This window comes from Emydura macquarii, unplaced genomic scaffold (assembly GCF_026122565.2).
Source record: "Emydura macquarii macquarii isolate MOO-44397 ecotype Brisbane River unplaced genomic scaffold, CSIRO-AGI_Emac_v2 contig_1263, whole genome shotgun sequence".
NCBI classification, from domain to species: Eukaryota; Metazoa; Chordata; order Testudines; family Chelidae; genus Emydura; species Emydura macquarii.
The window spans coordinates 9,950,917-9,973,985 of record NW_027131400.1 but is presented as its reverse complement, the minus strand read 5'-3'; the positions used below and the strand labels follow the sequence as shown (position 1 = coordinate 9,973,985).

The 23,069-nt window shown below is 40.4% G+C and overlaps 1 protein-coding gene across 1 annotated transcript in view; it reads left to right on the top strand.

The window, feature by feature from the left end:
- POU6F2 (POU class 6 homeobox 2) overlaps positions 1-23,069 on the top strand; it is a 362,572-nt gene that overhangs the window by 231,031 nt on the left and 108,472 nt on the right. Inside the window, exon 5 of the mRNA XM_067550434.1 lies at positions 21,613-21,932. Coding sequence (XP_067406535.1) covers positions 21,613-21,932 — 320 coding nt within the window. The remainder of the gene's footprint in view (positions 1-21,612; positions 21,933-23,069) is intronic.

Here is a 23,069-nt window from a genome sequence, read left to right as displayed (position 1 = left end):
ATATCAAAGGTCATCCTCCATTTTGAAAGGAGGGAATCTGGGCTGAAGGGGGCAGAACAGTCAGTGGCTGAAGTTTACAGCAGTCTCTCACTGTAATGCTTAAAGGAAAATATTGTAGCTGTAAAATAGAAACACTCCATGCTTTAATAAGGACAGCAGCGTAGTAATTATGGGCTATGATCCAATGCAGCAACTGTGCAGAAAGCCAGCAAATGGAATTTTAGGAATTCTTTATGATTTGGGGGTTTTTTTTGCTTTTACTGTTTTATTGCAGGTTTCATTGTGATGGGCACTATCGTATGTTTGTATTCCCTCATTATTGGAAAGGGCATTAAGTCTAGACAACAGAGCTTTCTTTTGTTATCTAGTAGAGGTGGCAAAGCAAATACTGAACATATCTAAGTCATAGGTAACTGAAATGAAGTGAAAAGTGGATCAGTGAGAAAGAAAACCCTTAGAACTAAGAGGATGCATTCTGCTCTTGGTTACACCAGAATAAATCTGGGGTAAATCCATTTATTTCATTGGCATGACCCCATCGTACGTACACCTGTGTAACTCAGAGCAGAGTTTGCTCCCTTTGTTCTCATTGGTACTGGTGATGGATATATATTTATTTGCAGTATTTTTGCTTTCAGACACTAAAACTAAGGCTATTCAGCAATAGCAACTTTATTGCAGTTCACTGGCTACAAGAGGTGACCACAGGGAGTTTTTGTAGCTTTCATAGAGAAAAGATTCTTTTTTATTGACTGTGCTTGCGACTTAGGTAAAGGTTCCAGTCTCATAGACAGAGGATAATGGCTGAACATTTATCTGGGCTGCATACTGTAAAATTTAAAGACACATATTTTGTATGTGCTTAGTCATAGAACACTCGGAACAGTAACAACAGAAAAAAACCCATGCATTACATACTGTCTAAATGCATCTTTTCCCTTTTATGTGTAGGAGACAATTCTGCCTTGTCTTGGGCTTGTTCAGGTTGGAAGGAAGAGTGAAGAGGACAGGGACGAGACAGGCCATACTCCATCTGCTCTCTTGAACTAGGCGCCTTAGAGGGTTTTACTGCCACAAATGGATGTGGTCAACTGGATTAGGTGTAGCCTCAGCCTCCTTCACATATGTTGCTGTCCCGAAGCAAGTACTGAATAGAATGTATGCTGCTTCTTTTTCTGAGCAGCAGTAAAGAGTGTTGCGGAGTATGCTGCTCACTTGGCCTTTTGCATCTTTCTGCTCTGTGTAGAAAGAATGTCCCGAGAACACTCCACTGGACCACTACCTCTTTGTCCTCCATATGCATCCGCAGTGGCGCAAAGGTTGCATTTTGTCTATAGTACCTTAATTATAAATAACAGTTTTTATTTCTTTAAGAAGACTGGTTATTAGAGCTATCTAAAATATCCCTTGCTAAGACATGAGCAGCATACAACCATCTTGGACCTCTCCTAGCAGATTACAACTAAAGCAACAAATCTTTGTAGCATATTCAGAAATCAGAATGAATGAGCCTTAAAAGTTGTGTTGTGTTTTAATTATTTTTTTGTGTAGCTGGTAAGTAGAGTATGGAGGGCATTTCCCCTTACTCTTGTGATTTCAAAAGTAATGAGCTTCATTGCAGACAGAAGAGATATTTATGCAGTGGTTCAAGTTTCATAAACAAAATAAAAGTCTAGAAGTAAAGCAGTGCAGCCTCATTAATGGAGGAAGTGAGGTCAGTGGTCTTCACGGTCTTAACAAGATGACAGAATTTATGAAGCACCGCAGTGAAAGGATGTAGTTACCTGCAGTCTATTCATATAATAAGCCCACTTGGGGCCCATAGTTATTCCCTTTGAATCTGTTTTCCTGTCTTCATTTTCTTTTGTCATCCTTCTGTTCTGTCGCCTTGCTTGCTGTGCTGGAGGAAACACTTTGTTATCTTTGATATCTAGTTGATGAAACTTTGTCATGGATTTTTATTTTTGTGGTCATTAGCTAGTTGGGTTTAGTTGGCTCTGTTGGTGTGCCCCAGTTGATGACAAAGGCGTCTGTGGTCGTAGGTGCTTGGCTGTCAGTTCTAATCTTCCAGAAAATCTGGAATTTAGTTTCATTGTTTGATGTCTTGTAAAATCTGGTGTTATGTACGTGTATAATGTTTCTAAGTTGAGAGTTCATTTTAAAAGGCATTCTAATTATTAAAGACTTAAAAGAAATTGTTTATTTTCCTGGTGTCTATGAACATTCCAAACTCATATAGAGATTTTATAGTGAAATGAAATGAAATCTTCCCTTGAAACATATTTTCATGAAGCCAGAGATTTTTATCCAAAAATATTCCCTTTGTAGGTGAGATGAGTGAGTGAGACAGTAAATGAAGGCTTTTAAACCAACTTTCCTTGGTTTAGCATGGTAACTAAGATGGCTTTATATAACATGATCATTCCCAAGTGGCATAATACTTTTCACTTCTCTTCCACGTTTCATCAGAGGATCTCAAAGCAATTTATTTCCTGTAATGTATTTAGCCTCACACAAAACACCTCCATGAGGGAGGGAAGCAAGTTTTATTATTCCCCATTTTACAGGTGAGGAAAACGAGAGAGATTTGTTAACTTGCCCAAGGTCACACACAAAGTCTGTAGGAGGTCTTCGTATAGAATTCAGATCTCCAGATTTCCAAGTTTGTGCCTTAACCGCAAGTCTAGCCACCCTGCCATCCTGCTTCTCACATGACTTGCTCTTGATACAAGTTGATTTGAAAGCTGATTTTTCAGGACATTGTACCCTGCACTACAGAATTGCAGCATATGGGGAGAATAGGATTTGTCACTACAACACATTTAATTTATAAATGTTTTGTTTGTGTGATGGTTTGAATTTTTTATTTTATTTTCCAGTAGAAGGCTTGATCACATAACAGCAAATCAAATATTTGGCAGTGTTTACAAATTATGAAAATGATTTCTGATTAAACTGTTCCACTGGGAGAGTAAAGTTTCCATTTAGTATGTAAGCCATAGGCAGTGTTCTGAGTTTCAGAGACGAGAACTGTTCTGTGTCGTATGTTGCATATTCATTGATACAATGAAAGGAGGCGTGAGATCATCTGAGTGGTGGCTAACACGGTTCTCCTGTTATCCTACCCAGTATACCTTCAGAATGCTCTTCTGTGAGGGTGATGGGAATAAATTGAGATGCCTCAGTCCAATGACTTTCAGCTTGCAGAGCTGTAGTTCTGCCTACAACACTGAGCCTATAAACTAAATACCATTTGGTGGAATGGAAAGCAGTATTTTCTGTTGAAAGAAGGGCCTGAATCATGCAAGAATATAACTGATCATCTGGAATATATTTTGCAAAGCCAGTATAACCAAATCTAAAAATCACTGTAGCACCTGTTAAACAGTAATGCTTCTGGCAATAGGATAGCAGGCAGTATGAACAATTTCCTTCAACGTGTAGCACTAGAGCCATTTGTTGAATCATAGAAATTGGAGATGTAAGAGACTTATTAGTTCATTTGCAGTGATCTTCAGAGAGTTGGCTGGCTGGCCATGTTTCTGCCTTCTCCACTTTATTTCCAGCTGCTAAACTGCATTAAAACATCTGCAACTGCATAAAATACTTTTTCTAATATACTCTCCTATGTAAGCAATTGCTGTCGTTACCGGGAGGATATTATGCACTTGTGAATTGGGGGTCCTGTGGTCTGCAGGACCACAAATGGAAGTGCATATAAGACAAACTTTAACATTAAAATTAATTCCATGCTATGAATGTTTAAGAACCCCTGCCCTAAAGATAGACCTGATCTTTTAAGAGCTTTACAGGTACAAGTCCTATTGATTTCCATGGGTCTTCGGTGTTCTGGGGGAATACTGACAAAATGGATTCATAGACATTCCTGAGACTAAAGCTAGTGAATTCAGGTATTTGACACTGTATTGTTCTCAGACAGTTGGATGGACAAGGTTTTTTGAACACAAATACTTGAGCAAACTCATATTCACATTCTCATCATGGCTGTCTAGTCTGTAAAGGAGCCATCCTTTGGTACAGCTGATTGGGGAAGGAGGCTGTGACATACTGGAATAAAATCCAGACCAGTGGGGGGCTGTGGCACCCCTGCCCTGTGACCTGCTGTGCCTTGCTGCTGTAACTTCCAACCTGTACTGCTCACAAACAGCCACCAACATGCAGGTCACTTCCAGATGCATTTTTGTAACTGCAGCCTGCCAGTCACAGCCTGGTTCTCACCAGCCTTGGTTATACTGCAGGGTGATCCCAAAATACTCCCAGTCCTGGTCTTTCCCCTAGAAGTGTATGTCTTTTACAACCCAGCCCTCTCTTGAACAGGCCAAATATATTAAGCTCTTTTCCTTTAAGGAAATATTATACCAGCTATTTACCTTAAATGGAGTTACCCAGACACTTAATTTAAACACACTGGATTAGCTAAAACAAGTTTGTTAACTACAAAGAGAGAGATTTTAAGTGAGAACAAGTAATGAGGCATAAAAGTCAGAAATGGTTACAAGACAACTAAAGATAAAATGCTTTCTAGTGCCTAACTTAACAAACGATATTAGATTCAAGCAAATTTTCTAACCCTAAGCTTCCAGCAAGATTACTGACCAAGCCCTTCAGGTCAGGATCCCTCCTCCAGGGTCCAACAGCTATTTCCTTTGTCTTCTCAGGTGCAAAGAGACTGCAATGGGCAGGGAGAAAAAGAGGGGGTGCCTTGGGGTGTTTGCCCTTCCTTTTTATAGTTTCAGTCCCCCACTTGAAAAACATTTCCAGCTGAGAACCAGAAGAAAAAAAGTCTATGTGGAAGGATGTTCCCTAGAGGGTTTTTTCACCTATTTGAGCCTCCCTTGTTTTCCCTTCCTGCTTGATGACTCTGTTTGCTGCTTAAATGCAAAGTAAGGCAAGCACACATTCCTTTTGTTTCGTACAGACCTGTTTGCCAGCTTCTGCCTGAGTAGGGCTGTGGGTTTGGATTTGGGTTTGGGCATGTGTTAATAGCATCATACAGGGGAATCTTATAACTTCACACACAATGTTGCCACACATAGTTTATCAGGACAATACTCACCAGCAAGTTATGAGTTTTTAAATGATACCTTACAAGGCATGTTTTGTGCAAAGATTATTACAATAGGGCATAGGCTGTGAATACAGGGGGTGTATTCCATCACAGAAGCTGCTGTGGCCTTGTATCCCCAAAGACTTGGCTCTGTGGGGAGGAAGGACCATTCAGCTAGCCATCACTTTTGCTGCTGCGTCTCTTCATCTTCCAGAAAGCTGAGACCTTCTTAAAGGGCCACTCTCCTGAATAGTGCATAGAAAATGCAATGTGCTCTGGAAGGGAAGTAAAGAAGGACTGTTGGGGCCATGTGGCTATGTGCCCTGGCTCTGTACCAAGAGCCGAGAGGGAAGCTCAGCGTGTTCCCTGGTGCTTGGATACCAAACCAGAGAGAGCCATATTAAGTTCAGCTTCATTGAAAACACACCAGCGGGAAAATCCCATGGTTGCCAAATGGGAAAAGTTTAAAATTGACCAAGGAAGGAATGTTCCTTTCCAAGCTTCTGTGCGGGCTATTAAAATCAATAGAGTAAAGACAAAGTGCCTGGCAGTGCAACTGAGGAGAAGAGTTTTGCATCTATTTAGTGTAAAGTTTGCAAAAGAAATCTGATGTAGTGGTTTCAGATTTCTGTGTGTGCTCATGGGGTAACTCTTGCTTTCTGCATTGCCATCATAGTTAGTCCAAGCAGGTTGAAATACACTTTATACCTTTCATTTTTTTTAATTAAAAATTAATATTAGCAAACCAAGAGATGCTGTAAAATTGTCTTTCACATCAAAGTTGAAATTTGTTTGTAAAAATCCTTTATTTTGTACTGTGTAGCAGGAGGGGCATTTTATTTAAATACACTCCATTTCGATACAGATAGTATGTGCATTCTAAAATGACATAATAATAATAATGAATCTCGAACATTTACATAGCATTTTTCATTTATACTTCTCAAAGACCTTGCCTAATGAGGGTCAGTAATCACTCCCACTTTTACAGGTGGGGAAACTTCAGAACAGAGAATTCCCCCTAAATAACAACACCCAACTAAAAAATGTTAGTAGCTTCTTCAACCACCTCCAGTATTCTAGTAATTGTCAAAATCTTCTGAACACTCTACAATTAAAAGTTATATTTTAACATTTATTTTGGAAAAGTCTTAAAGAATTGAATAGACAATTATAACTGTTCGATTAGATTTATGAAACATTCTACAGGATTTAATAGAGAATTATGTGCCTGCTAATAGGCCTCTGTAGGATGTAGGCCTCTTTAGACAGGCTATACATCTCTGTTCAATATTATAATTTTTAGAGTAACTTCTACAGAATTATATTAAATTTGTAATGGTTTAATCCATATTAAATTCTATAGGACTTATTATCAGAATAGGTTTTTAATATTCATTTCAGGTTGGACTAAAACCAAAGTTTTAATATTTATTAGCAGCCATAGTGTGTTTATAGGTACACACTGTGGCTGCTAATAAACCTATGGTTTATAGGTATATCTCTGTGTGCATACAGGTGTGTTTGTTTGTGTACACGTGTGTGCAGTTTGTCTGATTTGTTCAAGAGGGAGGGGTAGAGGCTACACACAAGCAACAAAGCAGTGAGCAGAACATCTTCAAACTGCAGCTAGCGCCTGAGTAATCGGTAAAGCACATACAGGTCTGAACATTTAATTAAAACCATCCTTTATTATCCTAATTATTAAAATTAAGCCCGTAATGCCTAAAGGAGTGCTTTGGGGATTAGCTCCCTGTGAGCTCCTTGGAACATCATTGCTGCAGGGCTCAATTTTGCCTCCCTTATATTGAGTGGTGCTATATTCCACAAGTAGTCCTACTGATTTGCATAATAAGGTACCACTCAGCACATACAAAAAAGCAACAAACTTACCCCCTGAATTAGTACATTGGATAGTAATAATAAATGATTTTTCATTCAATTTGCGAGCCTGCCATCTGTTGGTATTTGAATTTTTTTCTCTTCCATGAGTGCCTTACCCAACACAAATGAATGTATTATTAACTGAAATTTCCTTTATTAAATGTTTGTGTAGCCTTTTTTATTTAAAAATTATTAATCAGTTCTGTTGGGGAAACTTGTAGATTGCCAGCAAAGGGAAGATTTAGCTGTATTTAATGTCCTTCAGTTCACCCAAATTCCTCATAGCTTCTTTGTGGTATACTTGGGAACTAAGCCATATGAAATATAGAATAGCACCCAATGTTAAATGGCGTCTTTCATACATGAGGGACCCTGAGTATAGCTGGGTAAATAATAGATTTTTTGGTTCATTGGCAATTTCAAATAGTCACAAAAAATTTGTTTTCAAATCAAACGAAAAATGATTTTTTTCAAAATTTTCAGAGAATCAAAAAGAAATAATTTGTTTCAGGTTGAACAAAATGCCTGGTTCCAACAAAAACAAAACATATTATTTGGATTTCAAGTATTTTTACACGTTTTTGAATTTTTAATAAAATTAAAGGAAATCTTAAAATCAAAATGTTCATTTTGAAAATTTGGAACAAACGTTTCAGTTTTTTGAGTTTTTTGTTTGTTTTAAATGGACAATTCAGTGAAATCAGTGTAATTGAATCTGCATTTTTCACAAAAAAGTTTCAACCAAAAAACTTCATCCAACACTAATCCTGACAGGATTTGCAAAGCAGTGAATTAGGTATTGCAGTGACTATGTAGACAAATGCAGCAGCCATTCTGGGCTCCCCAACACTGACACATAGCTTTGGATAGCCTAACCTTATTAAGAGAAGGAAGGATGAGTAAAATACAGGGGCTATGCCCTACTAGGATGACCAGGTAGGAAGTGAAAAACTAGAACAGAGGATGGGTGATAATAGGCGCCTATGTAAGACAAAGCCCCAAATATCGGAACTGTCACTATAAAATCAGGACATCTGGTCACCCTATGCCCTACTCTTTTTGAAAAGGACTAGAATGTGTCCGTTGGACATAGCTCAGAGGGGCAGTGCAGAACCACTTGTAGGGGGAGCACTGGGAGGCAGAACACATCCATTAATTCCCTAGTGCACAAAAGGGACCATGCCTTCTACTACATTCCTTTATGAGCAGGCTGCTCTGCCATGCTCCATGCTCAGGTGCAAGTGGGCTGCCTCTGTCCTACCACCTTAGGAGCACCTGCAGCAGGCAGACAAGTGCAGGGGGACTGGAACTCTGCCTGTCTTTGTGCAGGCTACACCAGGGGTCACTCCCCACAACACCCCACAACCAGTGGGCTATTCACCCACTATTCACCTGTGTGAGGAGCAGGCAGAATCTGGCCAGCATCTTTAACTTCCACCCAGAAGGTGACCATAGACAAGCAGAAAGAGACACGTCCGATCCAAACAAAAAAAGACTAAGCCAATAGGTTTACAGTAATGTTGACTGTGACTACCTTTACTGATGACTGCCCCCCTGGACACTGATACAGTACCTCTTGTTAAAACAAAAATTCTCACTACTGTGTTAATTTGTATTTATATCAGTAGCAGAAGCACTTATTTTGGCAGTAAGAATCATACCCTCTATTTGCTGAGCAAAGCTGGGTAGGTGGAGGCATATAGGGGCTCAGAGAGCATTCGGTTCATTGTTGTTTGAGAAGTAGTGCAGGGAAGACAATTTGAGAAACCCGGGGTCAGGAGGAAGCCAGGTACAGAAGCGCTCTGCTGAGCCCCCAAAGCAATAACATCTTAGGGGGGTGAGTCATAGCAGCCGGAGAGGCCTGAATTCAGTTTCCCACCCTCTTGAATTCATGTCCATTCTGACATTATTGTAAATAAAGACATGAGCGATAGTTCCTCTTGCAGCAGAAAAGGTGTGGCCAGCAAGAGGGTCCAGAACTGCTGTTGCAGCCAGTGCTAGACTTTGTTTTTAATCTATTTAGAAATTAATAAAATAAACCGAAGAGGAAAATCATTGGGCCACTTACAACTACCCAAGAATAACTGCAAACGACAAACAAAATCAGCCGGTGGTGTTGCAGAATGTTTTGGGGAGGCAGGGATGGACCTAGCCCCTTAAACAAAGCACTTCTTGCACTTGCTTGCCTTGTTTTTATTTGACATACAATAGTAAATTAAATGAACCAAACAAGTGGACAAAGCTGGGGAAAGTAAAATAAAGTTACTAACAGGCAGACAGCAGACTCATTATATGGGGCAGCCACAAGCTAGTGTATAATCAGGCAGGTCCTGTGATGAGTCTGGGACTCTCAAGATCTGGGTTTGCTTCCTGGCTTTTTCACAAACTTCCTGTTTAACCTTGTGCAAGTTATTTAAATTCTCTGTGCTTAATCCCTCACCTGTAAAATGGGGCATTATACTTCCTTTCTCTGTCTTGTGTGCTGAAATATAAAGTTATTTGGAGCAGGTATGGACTGTGTCTTACCATGTTGTATGTACAGCACCTAGCACAAAGTGACCTGATCTGAGCTGAGGGCTGTCATATAAAAAATAATTAATACTGAATGATCATCAGACTGTTCTTCATTCCTGTTCTAATTTTTTTCTAACTGAATTCATAGTGTAGTTGTGATCGGCATTATAGGTTTGATCATGCTAGGTTCTGAGCATCTCCTGAATGATGCAGAGTATCCTCAACTCCTGTTGACTTCAGTAGGATTAAGGCATTCAGCTGCTTGTAGGACTGAGCTCTAGGTTCTTCTGGACAGAAGAATAATACTATGTTTCCTTTTTGTTTTACTTTGTTCTTTTGCCCAATCTGCCGCTTTGCCTTTAATTTTATATGGGGGGAAGACACAAAGGAAGTTAGAGATTATAATGGGGAAGGCACAGCTCTGTGTTGATGAGTCTGGACTCAAATCCAAGACCTTAATGGCTAATTTGGTTGCATAGCTCTGTAGGGAAATGGAACTGCCTCTCTCAGTTTTGCATCTGTACTTCCCACTTGCTGTTCATGACTTTATTAACTATAAGGAATGGAATACTTTTGGACCAGTGTTTTCTCTGCTCCTTGTTACATACACATTCTTGCCTTCTTCCTTTATTCAGTGGCTTGCACTCATCATTGTTAGCCTGCTTCTCTAGCCACCTTGGAATCCCCCGGTTTTTGAAACTTGAGTACTGAATACATACATGGAGTTGTCTCCAGTCTCCATCTCTGTAGGTGTGTTAGAGCATGTAGTATATTAGAGACTAGCCACTGCATATTAATACACTATTATTATATGTTTGTATTGCAGTAGCATCTGGGGGCCGTGGTCATGACCAGGGCCCCATGGTTCTAGGCACTGTACAACCACCAAATCAGAGCCAGTCCCTGCTTTTGAACAGGTTGTCATTTATTTTAAAGCTACTTAACATATACAGAATGAAAAAAAAAACCCAATGACAACGCAAATATTTAAACAAAGATCCACTTACTCAATTATTTCTTACTTTCAGAAACTTCCTATATTGACAATAGGAAATGAAAGAGAACACAGATATAATGAAAGTCTGTAGGGTAAAAGCATCTCATCATACCAAATCATCTCTGAGGCACAGTAGCCTCTGCTACATATCTTGGTCAAGGTTGATGGGAAGTGATACCCTCCTTTGTCATTCTCGGGACTCTTCCACTAGCTGAGCTTCAAGGCCAACCTTTCAAACCCTCCCAAACACTTTGATCTGTTCTTCTATTGTATTGTACAAAACAGTATGTTTCACTTACGGTAACTTCACTTTTAGTTAAGAAAACATGACTCACTTCAAAGACTCTCTTTGAAGAGACTTCTAATAATTTCTCATGTTTCAAAAGAAGCAATACTATGGCTGCACCTGGATAAATATTTTTGTCTGGAGACCTATGTGCCATAGACAAGTACAGAATTCAGCGTTGCAGGAATACCGTCTCTACTCATGCAAAATCCTCTTTTGGAATTTCCGGACAGCTCAGGAAGTTCCTCTTGCCACGGCCCTTGTGCCATCCCTATTTCCACTGCTCCTGCCAGTGGAAATGGCCAGGCACACAGGACTACGCACCCTCCTTGCCACCTTCAAGGCACAGTCTGGCCTGTAGTCTTTATAAGCGCCATGGGAATTTATATCCTAGCTCCACATCAATATTATAACATGAAACAGACAAGGAGGAAAAAGTTATAACCTACAAGTGATAGTATTAAAAGTGGTACATATTTTGTGTGCATGTAGTGCCCACTTATTGCCATGGTGTCTATTAGGAGCCGCCAACATCATTATGTGAGTCCACAGAATGGTTTTTTTTAAACTTACTTTCTTTCTTGTCAATCCCCTGTCTTCCAAAATAAATGAGTCCAATGTATGAGCTATTTGTAGTTTCACTGGGAAACTCACAGGATCATAGGCATTGCCTTACTGGATCAGACCCAAGGTCCATCTAGTCCAGTGTCCTGTCTCAGACAGTAACCAGCTCCAGATGTTTCAGGGGAAGGTTCAAGAAGCCCTGCAGTAGGCAGATGTGGAGTAATCTGCCCCTCCTGAAGGTCTCAACCTAATCCCTAATAAACTATGTCTACACTTACGGCGGCATGTAGAGTACACACACTACATGTCTTCCTATCACAGATATAAATAGCAGTCTAGGCGATGAGGCAGTTTAGGAAAGGAGAATACAGACATGCCAGAAACTTAGGGTATGTACCCTACATGCCTCTCTATGTGCCCATGCAGTGCCTATTTTTAGCAGTGTAGTGTTCCACTGTCTGCCCAGTGCCAGAGCTCAGTGCCAGAACTTTCCCCTGCTTTCTTCCTTCCGGAACCTTTCACTGACGCGTGTAACAACACACCAGTGTGGCCAAAGCCTGCTTTTCATTGTGGCACGTAGCTGCGCATAGCCGTACAGCTGCCACTAGTGTAGGCAAGGACATAGTTAGAGATTTGGTTTTATCTCCTTTCCAATAAACTTAATTAGCATTCACAGTATAATTCTGCATATTCTTTTTAACCATGTAACGACTCCCTCACCTATAAGGTTCTGTTTTACTTAATTATTTGTTTATTCTTTATTTGTCTAGTGCTGACAGTGTATTCAGTGCTGTCAAAGACACAAAGATAAAGGCATCCCCTGTCCCAAAGAGCGTATTGTCCATGACCCTGATCTTGCAAGCTGCAGAGGCTGGGTGGACCCTTACACCTGTGTGGTGTTATAGTGACCCTGTTAGGGCTCTGCCTGGATCTAAGGGTCTGCCCACAGGGAGCAGTTTACAGGATTAGGGCCTAAAAAACAGACAAAATGACACTAGAATGCAGTGGGAAATCGAGAAGAGTAAGTAACTTCGAGGTATTTGGGCTTTGTTTATTTTTAAATACTTTTTCATTATGTTCTCACTATTTGTGGGTGGGTCATAACAATATTTTTTAATGTATCCATCACAGATTCCTGTCTCTGCTTCTGTATGTATTTGTGCACTGTTCTTCTAGTAGACTAACGTGTTATTCCCATGAAATGGCATGTCCTAATAGCTTTGAAAACTCACATCTGGTTCCATTGGTCCTGGAGTGGATTTTTTTTCTCTCTGTCTTCCAACTTTTCCCTATAAACTTTTTTCTTTGAAGGAATCCTGCAGAATTTCCCAAGAAATAATAGGTTCTCCTTTGTATCACTAGGATGAATATTTTTCACGAGCTCATTGTCCAGCAGGCAGGAATACCATACACCTGCATAGTCTTTTATTGTATATGATGTTTCAGACACTGCACTTTCCTATCATTAAACAATTTGAGCCAAATACTGCAGCCCTTATTCAGGCAGAAACTGCCTGTTGGCTTCCAGAGAGAACTGATGTCATTACTCCTGCATTTGACCCATTGTGCTTCAACGGAAGTTTGATAGGGGTCCACATTTTCACAAAAGATTTTTCACGTTCACAAAATCTGGAGCCTACCAGATCTAGATGACGTTTGCTGCCTGTGTTTGACACCTGGTGCCTCTCTTTTGGTGATTTAAGCCCTGGCACTGCCCTCAAACAATGTTACAGAGGTTTTGTAATTGTTTATCATTGCGTGAAAGTCCCAAGATGATTCCCTGATGGATCCCTCTTGCCTTGGTGAGACCAGTATTCAGGATGGTGTTTCAGCCATTTGTACAGTATGGGACATGAGGTCCCATTTGAGTTGAGGAAGCAAATGGCTTATTAAAGTCTGATTTCTCAGGCTTGTACTTGCCTTTGGGCATTTTAAATAGGTTAATGCAATTTTTACAATATTCTCAAGGAACTTTAGTCACAAATGTTGTCATAAACAAGGAGAAAATAGCTTCTAGATTATCTCAAAGCAGGAACTATTCAAAATACGTTTGCCCTATCGCCTACTTCCACCTCCCCAGCTAGAACTTTTTTGATGATTCCAATGTGGTATTGTACAACTTAAAGTTTGGTAGCAGAAAATGTCAGGTTTATTTTTTAATACAGTAGTCATTTTTCAGAGAAGTTCCAGTGTACATCAAAATATTGAGACGCCACAAGCACCTGATAAATGATAATGCTTTCCTCCTTAATACTTCCTTTTTTATTGCCTATAATCCTTAAAGGGAATTTAGTGCTCATGAAAGATTCTGAATTTGACAACAGTGGAAAGTGAAGCCCTCTTTATATCTGCAGAGTTGGCAATGCAAGCTTCCCCATTCTGCTCTTTCTTCACCTTGAAGGTTCATCTTTTGGCATAAGAAGATGACTTGGTCCCCTCGCTCTTTCAATCCTTAGCTTCCTGACTGAAACTGCAAATAAAGGTGTCAGTTGATGACACCTATAGTGGTGTTTTTATGATGTTGCCGCTTAGTATTTTTGAGACTGTTAATACTTTACGTAGAGTCTACCTAGTGACTTTATTCCAAGTGCAAACAGTATATATGCTAGGTGATACCCAATTCATTTAATATAATGTAGGGCACTCTGCAACCCTCAGAATGCAATGACTTTTGTTCCCTTTATCGACCCAGACTGGATTTGAATTAGTGATTTAGAAATAATACACTTTGTATTCCATTACTAATCCCTTGAGCCATTATGTGCCACCCTTTCCTTATTTTTTTAACCAGATGCTAACATATATAAAACAACCCTCAAAAGGAAAATTGAAGCATATGCAAAAAATATAGTGGGTAGATGGCTAACCTGCTCCTTATTACCTAGTAGGGAAGAGTGTAAACACAGGCCTGCATTAGACTATTCAGTGTGTGCATTCAATCTTCAGAAATCTGTTTCAAAGAAGAGGAAGGATATACCTCATTAAAAGAGAAACAACAGGAAAAAGCAGGTCATGTCAACTCAGACTCAAGCCCAGATGCTTAAGTTAGTTACACTTTTTAGTTTGAGGCAATGTAAATCCATTCTCCATTATTGGGGAAGTGGAAAAAGACATTAGGCTTTAAAAGCAGCTAGAGCCGATTTCTGTGCCCAGTCAAATAAGAAAAGGTATATAATGTATGATTTTCTCTTTTTAGTCTGTTGTACATTGCATTACATTTTAGTCAATTGTACATCACATCAAGTCACTGTATAACATCTGCACAATTATGTAAATATGAGGCTTTAGGGAAAAGTAACAATAAAGTATTCCTTCGAACTCCTATAATCCTTTTTTTCCTCTTTACACTCTCTCTCTAAAATCAAACAGAGTTGAACAATATGTGGAGTTCATTCATAGGAACAAATTCAGGATACAAGTTGAATTACAAGAGCTCTAATTTGATTTTATGCTTAGAACTGAGAGATCTTTGGAATCTGAATTTATATTGTGAATGGGATATTAAATATGGGTCTCAGTTTAAAAATTAAGCTTTTGTGGTTTTGTTAATTTTTTTTTCAGTTGCTAGGAAAAATATTTATACATTTTTCTTTTGCTATTGACACTCAGAGCCCTTCTTTTTGCCTGGACTTTTGAAGAAATATACTAATCATGACAATTGAGACCCTACTCCTGTTCCCACTGAAGTCAGTGCAAACAGAACTGGGACCTGCGTACATATAGTAGGTACCATGACTGTTTTCAGAGCCTGTGCCATTTTTCCTGCTACAGCAATGATTCAGACCTTCTCTCCCTAGACTTATGGAGCAGAATGAATCCCTGGTGTAAATCCATTGCCTTCAGCATGGTTACATCATGGATGAATTTGGCCCATTTGCATCAGCTTTAATTGCTAAAGTCACCTGCCATGCTCCTGCATGGGTGAACAGGAAAAGTGGAGAAGCATGAAAGGAGCCTTCCCCACTCCCCACCTTATATGAACAACATAAGGGCCAGGCAGAATATGGTTTCCAAAGGGAATTGGGGGGGCATGGAGGAACCTAGGCCCTGAGCTCCTTCTGCACTAGTGTGGAACCAACGCCTCCACTAAGGGATGTAGTAGCAGGGGCACTGGGAAGATCAGAAAGGCAAGGCTGGGTGCTCCCCGGCAGAGTATGGCTCCACGGCACCCCTTACTCTAAGCTGTGCCACACAGGTACAAATCTGTCCCTAAATGTTTTTCTACCCTGAGAGAGTTTTTGTGTTAACCTGTCATATAAAGTGGTGATCACTAAAACGTATGACCTTCCCTCAGGAAATTTACCAGGCCATGACAACAATTAAGGATCCATCATAATTACCACGCACAGACAAAGGGTACACTTTACGGGGACCCGGAGGCTCTGGGGGGCCTGGCCCAGGCTGCAACCCTCATGGGTATGTGTGTGGGAGGGGTCCATGTTACAAGTTTGTACTGGGTCCGAAAAAATTATGCTTGGGCCCTGGCCATGCACACCAGTTCCACGCTAGGGCGATTGCAACTGTACTAGGGATGTAAAAGCTTAACCGTTTAAACTGGAGGTGAGGGGAGCCTCAGCTACTGTACCACCCATGTTCGTAACTAGTTTGTAGTACGACAAGATCATATTGTACTCTCAATGAAGAGACTTGAGTCTGGAAGCCAGCTTTGTTTCATTATGTCTATAAGCATAAATCCATGTTACCAGCTTCCTTTTCCTAAAGGGCTGGAACTGATTCCTTAGGATTCATACATAGCATTATTTCAATATGCATTTTTCATTAAGAGAATTTGAGAAGACATACAGTTCCCATGGGTTTTTCTCCCCCTTGTTTACAGATTAGATACAATATAGAAAATATTAGTTCATTAAACATATCTCTTCCTTAAAATGATGCATTTTACCATGTTTTTTTATTGAATGATAGAAAAGAGGGATCTTCTTTAGGACATTTTTGCAGAGATTTGATTTTTTTTTAATCTTAGATAAAAATATTATACAGTTCTGAAGAAATAAATTAATACTTCAAACTTATTATCAAAGTTCTAGCCAATAGTTAGCACATAAATCATCATAAGATTCCTGTGCAGTAGGTAAATACATGTTATGTTTTACATGTCTATAGAGAGGGGACAGTGAGACACAGAGTGTCTGGGGGTAAGTCTCAGTGTGACTCAGGGTCTGACCCATGTTCCTAGCAGGATCCTAGGACCAGGGTCCTGAGTGCTGGCTGACCCAAGTCAGTCTGATTTGCGTGTGGACAGAAGGGGGACTTGGGCTGAAATATGCGTAAGATCCTGGGCTTAGTGTGCAGCTGCAGGGCTCATGTGACAGGGCTAAAAATAGCAGAGTAGACATTCCCACTTGGGCTGGAACCCCAGCTCTGAGACCCTCCCCCATTGCCAGATTTCACAGCCCAGACTCCAGCTCGAGTGGGACCATCTACACTGTTATTTGTAGCCCTGTACTGTGAGCCCAAGTTTGTTGGCCAGGGCTCTGAGACTCACTGCCGTGGAGGGGTGGAGGCATCCAGTCCCATGCTCACTCCTGATCACACTGCCTCTCACAAACTGCATATGGAGTATAAACAACGGGGTTTGTCTTGTATTGATTGCTTTCAGTTAAATCCTGTATTGCTCACAGAGTTTGTTTACGTTCCTTAGCGTTTATGATTTGTGTACCTGTCTGATGCTTGTCACTTGCCTCTGAGCTTTGGCACCCCATGGAATTTCAGAGAGTACAAGAGCAGTTCTGTTTCCAAGAGTCCTTCCTCCAATTCCACATCTGTTTGTTAGTCAGTGAAAAAGTCAGCGTCAGATTAAGAAAACCAATTTTACCTCTTCAGTGTAATTTATAACTTAGTAGGACATTGTGTTGTTTCAGAGAGGATTTGTACAGACCTCTTCCAAATAGACAAGAATTTATCTAAGTAGCTTGTGCGATAGCTGGCCCCTTTTTCTGGAAAGTTATCTCCTTCTATGACCGCCTCCCTTACCAGCAAGGACAAATGAGTTTCCATTCTAGTGTTGAATGACAGAGTTCTGAATCAAGAGCTTTTCTAGTCCTTGACTGAAAGGAAAGCTTCAGCAGGCAAGCCAATATCAGTTCAACCTTTGACAGTTTCAGGTGGACTGGGTGCTCACAGCCTTAAAAAAATCTTCAAGTCAACTTCACATTTGCTCATCTTCTCAAGGCTCCATCTCCCTGATTAACCCTAGTCACTCAGACTGCCTATAGACAAAAGGTGTAAGAGCTCTGGCCTCCTCCTTCTCCACTTGTTTCTACTCCCTCCCACCCGCAAGGCGAGTAGATGTGTCAGAATCTAGGAGAGTATCATGGAATATCTGTCTCAGGTATTTGTATGGTTACCATTACCATAATATCTGAGTACCTCAGAATCTTTAATGTCTTTATCGGCACAACACCCCTATGAGGCAGGGAAATACTATTATGCCCATTGGGGGACTGAGCCACAGAGGGACTAAGTGTCTTGCCCAGGGTCACACAGGAAATCTGTGGTGTGGCAGGGTATTGAATCTGGATCTCCTAAGCCCAGGCTAGTGCTTTAACCACTAGATTTTATGGTGCCACTCAGCATGAACAGAGGTATCAGAATCTGGCCCTAAGTTATAAGGCATAAGACAAGAGGGGTTTTGGTTGGCTTTGTCTCCCTTATGGACTTTTGTCTCTGTATTTTTTGGGTTAAGGAGAAGTGAGGACATGAAGGTAGAAATGTTCGTGAAATAGAAAATTAAATTGTACTGCATTGTAAAGTATGCCGTCAAGAAAACACTTTAATGAAGATTTAATTTGAAAAAGTACAGTGTGAAAGCTGGCCTAATGCGCAGCTTGTTAATGGAGGTGGTGTGAATAGGAAGACATCAGCTGCTTGGCTAGTCATTTCATCAAATTAAATTACTTCTTTGCAGGGTGTGAAGTCACTGCTTTAGTCACAAGCGACAATCTCCTTTCAAGAAAGTTAATAGATTTCAAGAAATGTTACCTCTTCAGGTGGTACCCTCCTCAGTTTAAGCAAAGAGTTTAATATCCATTCTATTATCTGTTTTCCTAGATTGTGTGCTGTTACTTCAGTTGCGCTTCTGTTGCTGTTTGGCAACAAGTCACATTTCATTAAAAGAAGCATTTTGAAAGTAAATAATACGTTCTGTGAGGAAAAGATTAATACTAATATTTATTAACATATTAGTATTCGAGTTGTTTTGTGTTACTCCGTCACAAACATCTCCCTGTAATTTGGGCACTGTATTGAACCTTTCCATTCATTTGTTTTATCATGTTGAATATCTTCATTTCTTTTTCTGCCTTTCTTTTCTTTATTGTCCTGCCTTTGCTCCCAGGTGACTATTTAAGAACTCCAGACAATGCCACTTTTAACTTTAACAATGGTTCTTATTGTATTTCTTTTAATGTTATATTTTTCACATTTTAAACTCAACCATAAAGCAACCAGCCCAACTTTAGGGCATTTCTGTTGTTACACATTGGTATGGTCAGAACCCTGTGAAACCTGCCATTGTACCATCGCCATCTTTCCTTGTTCCCCAATGTGTTACTAAAAAGTGTGGCTTACCATTATTTTGCTCTCCAGACACACTTTAAAACACTTCCTCTAGGGTAAAGTCACAATATTTTGGGGTTTGTTCAGCCTTTCAAGGGCAAGGCTGTGGCTCATTCTATCCACAGGCACAATAGGGTAAGGATATGTAAGATGCATACTTACTCCCTTGTATTGGCTAAGTACATCATAGGTTGTAGAACAGGGAGGAAGGCAGCTTCCAAGAAGGAGGCTGGGGAAAGAGCAGGTAGGGACAAGGAGTAGGTGGAGCCCTGACTCTGGCTTTCCTCATGGCCAGCATAGCTGAGCCATTGTGGAGGGGGAAGTAATCTGTGCAAGGTAAAAGGCTGGTGTAGATTGAATACACCCTAGAGCAAGTGTACCTTCCTCCCATATAAATGTTGTATCTTTTGCAGATTGTGTTAGTGCTAACTGTATTTGCATATAATGGAATCAGAATTGCCTTCTAATATGCATGTACTCTCCATTCTTCATTTTCATATACTAGTAGAAAAATCTTAGATTTTTTTTTTTTTATTATTCTCATGACTTTGAGTCATGGTTCTGTACTCTAAAGTGGTGGGAGCATACTGTTACTGCTCCCAGTTGATGTGTCTTGCCTGGTGTACTGTAAAACCCCTTTAATTTGATAGTCACTCTCTCTCTTTATTTTGTCGTGTTTAGCTTCCATTAAACATTTACTTGTTGTCCTCTCCAATAGCCCAGTAATGGGTATATTTTGGCAGCAGCATTCTTTATTCTCCACATTCTCCACTTTCAATGCTCTCCATATCATCTTGATAGTATTCGTGCCATCTTCCAAGTTGAATGTCCTTGTTTTGTTCATCATCATTTGCTACATTCAGCAATTACCCTAAACAACAAACTTAGGCGTCTAAGTAAATAGTAGTAAATATTTATATCATTATAGCATCCAGAGGCTCCAGTCGGGTTTTTCTACTCAAGCTTTTTCACATCTTACATCCAGTGCAGGTGTTACATTTGCTATCTCAGAAATTGATTTACTTGTAACTTCGATTGGTGAGTGACTCCTTCTCTTCCAAGTCCTCACTTTCCCTTGATGTAGCTTGAATTTAATTTCCTTTTCAGTTTGCTTTTGTGGTGTCATACATACATGACTGTAATTCATGTAAAAACTTATTAAGGCTTTGATTCTCTTTGTTGATTGAAGAATAACTTTCTATTATTGCAGATAAATTATGAATAGGGTGATAAAGACTCTTCCCACATGCTGTCCACTCCACCATGCATCCTATGTGGTTTATTGTTTCCTGCTCTTCCTCACCCATTTATTTTGTTTTATGCCCCTTTACCTGCCCAGTGGCTTCAGAAATCTCACCAAAACTTCAGGGTCACTTGTAGGGCACACATACCTGAGAGCTGGAATAGGGCTGTCAGCATGAAAAGAAAGCGAAATCAATTTTGTTTATTCGACAAATCTACAGTTGAACCTGGTAAACAATGTTTCTTGCTATGAAATGTGAATTATATTTTTAATAGGCTTGAGTCACTCCAAGGTTACTTTGGCTTCCATTGGTACAACCCAGGATGGAACATCCCGGTGGCAAAAAGGCCCTCTGGAAGGCGGGCTGTAGCAGTAGATGACACTTATAACCTCCTGTCTGTTGGGCTCCTGATGCCAGCCAGTACAGCTCCAAAAGTGGTGGCTGAACATAGATAAATGGACACTTGGGACATGCGCTGATTCAATGAATCTTCCGAGCAGCTGCTGCTGGCACAGTTTCTATGAAGCCCTGGATGCAACTTAAAGTTGTCCTCCTCTTATGAAGTCCCCCACGCAAACACTGTGTGCTCTTCTCTGCAGCTGGATTCCCATTCGACTAATGACACCCTACGGACAGTAGGCGATACCACGTGCTCTTCTTTGTGCCAGTAGGGTGAACCGAGCCCCCCATTTTCTGATGCTTTTGGTTGAGGTCACGAAACTAGTGAAAACGTTTTGTGCCACCATCAGATGAGTGCTATGTAGACCAGGTCTGCTGTAATTCACAAGAGTTTTACAGCTTTTAGACTGAACGATAAGGTGGACTCGAAGCGCAGAGGCACAAGTGCATTTTATTGTGTATTTTTATTACGAAGGTGCTGCACAAAAAACATCACTCCTAATGTTTCATCTCCTGATACCTGCTTTATAAATACCCCTGTGTCAATGTTACAGCTTTGTTGTGTCATTGTTCATCTTTTCAGTGAATGCTTTATTTTATAAGCTTGATTCTTTCTCTGTGTAGTGGCACCAAATCTTGCTATGGTTTGTGTAACGGCATTTCATCAGCCCTGTCCTCTAGTCCTTAGGCAGGCAAAATTCCCACTGACTTCATGGGTAGGTTTGTCTGAGGAAAGACTGCACGATCAGGCCCCAAATGTACACATTGGGTGAAACCTGGGGCTCACTGAATGGGTGTTTTACCATTGACTTCTGTGTGGGGTCAGGATTGGAACAAAGAGCTACACTAGCAAAACTGAATGCTGGTTTTCTTGGTGAAGTATTTGTTAAACTCTTGCAGGAACCTGCCTGCATTATTCACAATGGGCCTATGCCTAGCCAGGTTGAAATCAGTGTGAGTTTTGCCATATACTTCAATAGGACCAGGATTTGGTCCAGTGTATAATTCACCTAGTCAGTGACACTGGAGTACATGAGCTGAATCGTGTATAAATTCTGTTTACTTTCTTAATTTGTAGCTACCTCATCCCTGAATTCCCAGCTACAGCAACTTCAGCATCTTCAACAGCTCCAGCAGCAACAGCAGCAGCAGCAACAAGGGCAGCAGCAGCAGCAAACAAGCCAGCAGCAGCAACAAGCTCAGCAGACACAACAACCCCAACAATCGCAGCCACCACAACAGCAGCAGCCGCCGCCTCCACAACAGCAGAACCAAACGCAGCCCCAGGCCCAGAACCAACAAGCGCCAGCCCAGCAGTCCTCAAACTCCCCTCAGAAACCCAACCAGTCACCAGGACATGGCCTTCCATCTCCACTCACTTCTCCAAATCCACTTCAGGTACGATGGTCCCTGATTAATAAAAATCTCTACTGTTTAGTAACAAATAGTAAAGTTTACTCTTTTGGAAGGTAGCAATCCAAAAGGAACACGGCATGTTCTGAGCACACATGCTGATCAGTGTGAGCTAATTTGAATCAATCCTTTATAAGCATGCTGTTTTAAGCCAGAAGCCTGTACCTGGGAAACTAGAAAAACAAAACAAGTAGAATTCCTAGACTGTTTACTTCTGAAGGGTAAATATTATGTTTTGTTCCTGAAACAAACATTGTAAGCTCCCAGGTAAAACAGGCCAAATTCTTCTCTTGTGTAATTCCACTGGGTTCATGGCCCATCGATCAGACTATCGGCTATTTTCTGAATGCAGCAACAAAGTCAGCTCCCATTTAAAGTTATTATGCTTCCCATAGTGATCATTATTGTACATTAAGAATTCTGCTGGCATAACGTAAGTGTTCAGCATGCTTTTGCACTGTTCCACTGTTTCCAAAACCTTTCAAAGCAGAGGACAGGAAAGATGCTCCTTCTCACACCTCCACATTTTTATCGTTAGTCTTATTAAAAAACAAAAGCTATATTAAAGCAATATTGGGAAGCCTATGGTGGACCACAAATCCAGGTTTAATTCCATCCTTAACTTCTCACCCCACTGTCATTTATACTTTCTGAAATCCTGGGGGCAACAATAGTTACAGTGACTTATGTCTCTTTTTGATGTTCATAAGGCCTTTTGTTGACATGTGGCTAGACATAGCTATGTCTACTAGCACAGACTGGGCCTCATTCTTCTTTCAGCGACTCTGGTTGTATACTGGTGTAACTCCATTAAAGACTACTCCTACTATTAAATCAGCAGAGCTACTCCTGATTTACACCAGGGTGAGACAGGAATCAGGCCCACTGTACTTAAGGCTCACATTGAGAGCTATTGCACATCAACTTTAGACATTTTAGAAGATGGATATACAGTAGTGCAGACAGGCTCTATATAAAGGCATAACAAGAATTAATGTTTGGAAATTAAAGCCAAGAAATTCAAATTAGAAATAAGGCACACATTTTAAAAGTGAGGATGATGAACCATGGGGACAAACAACCAAGTGAAGTGATGGATTCTCCATCTCCTGATGTGTTCAG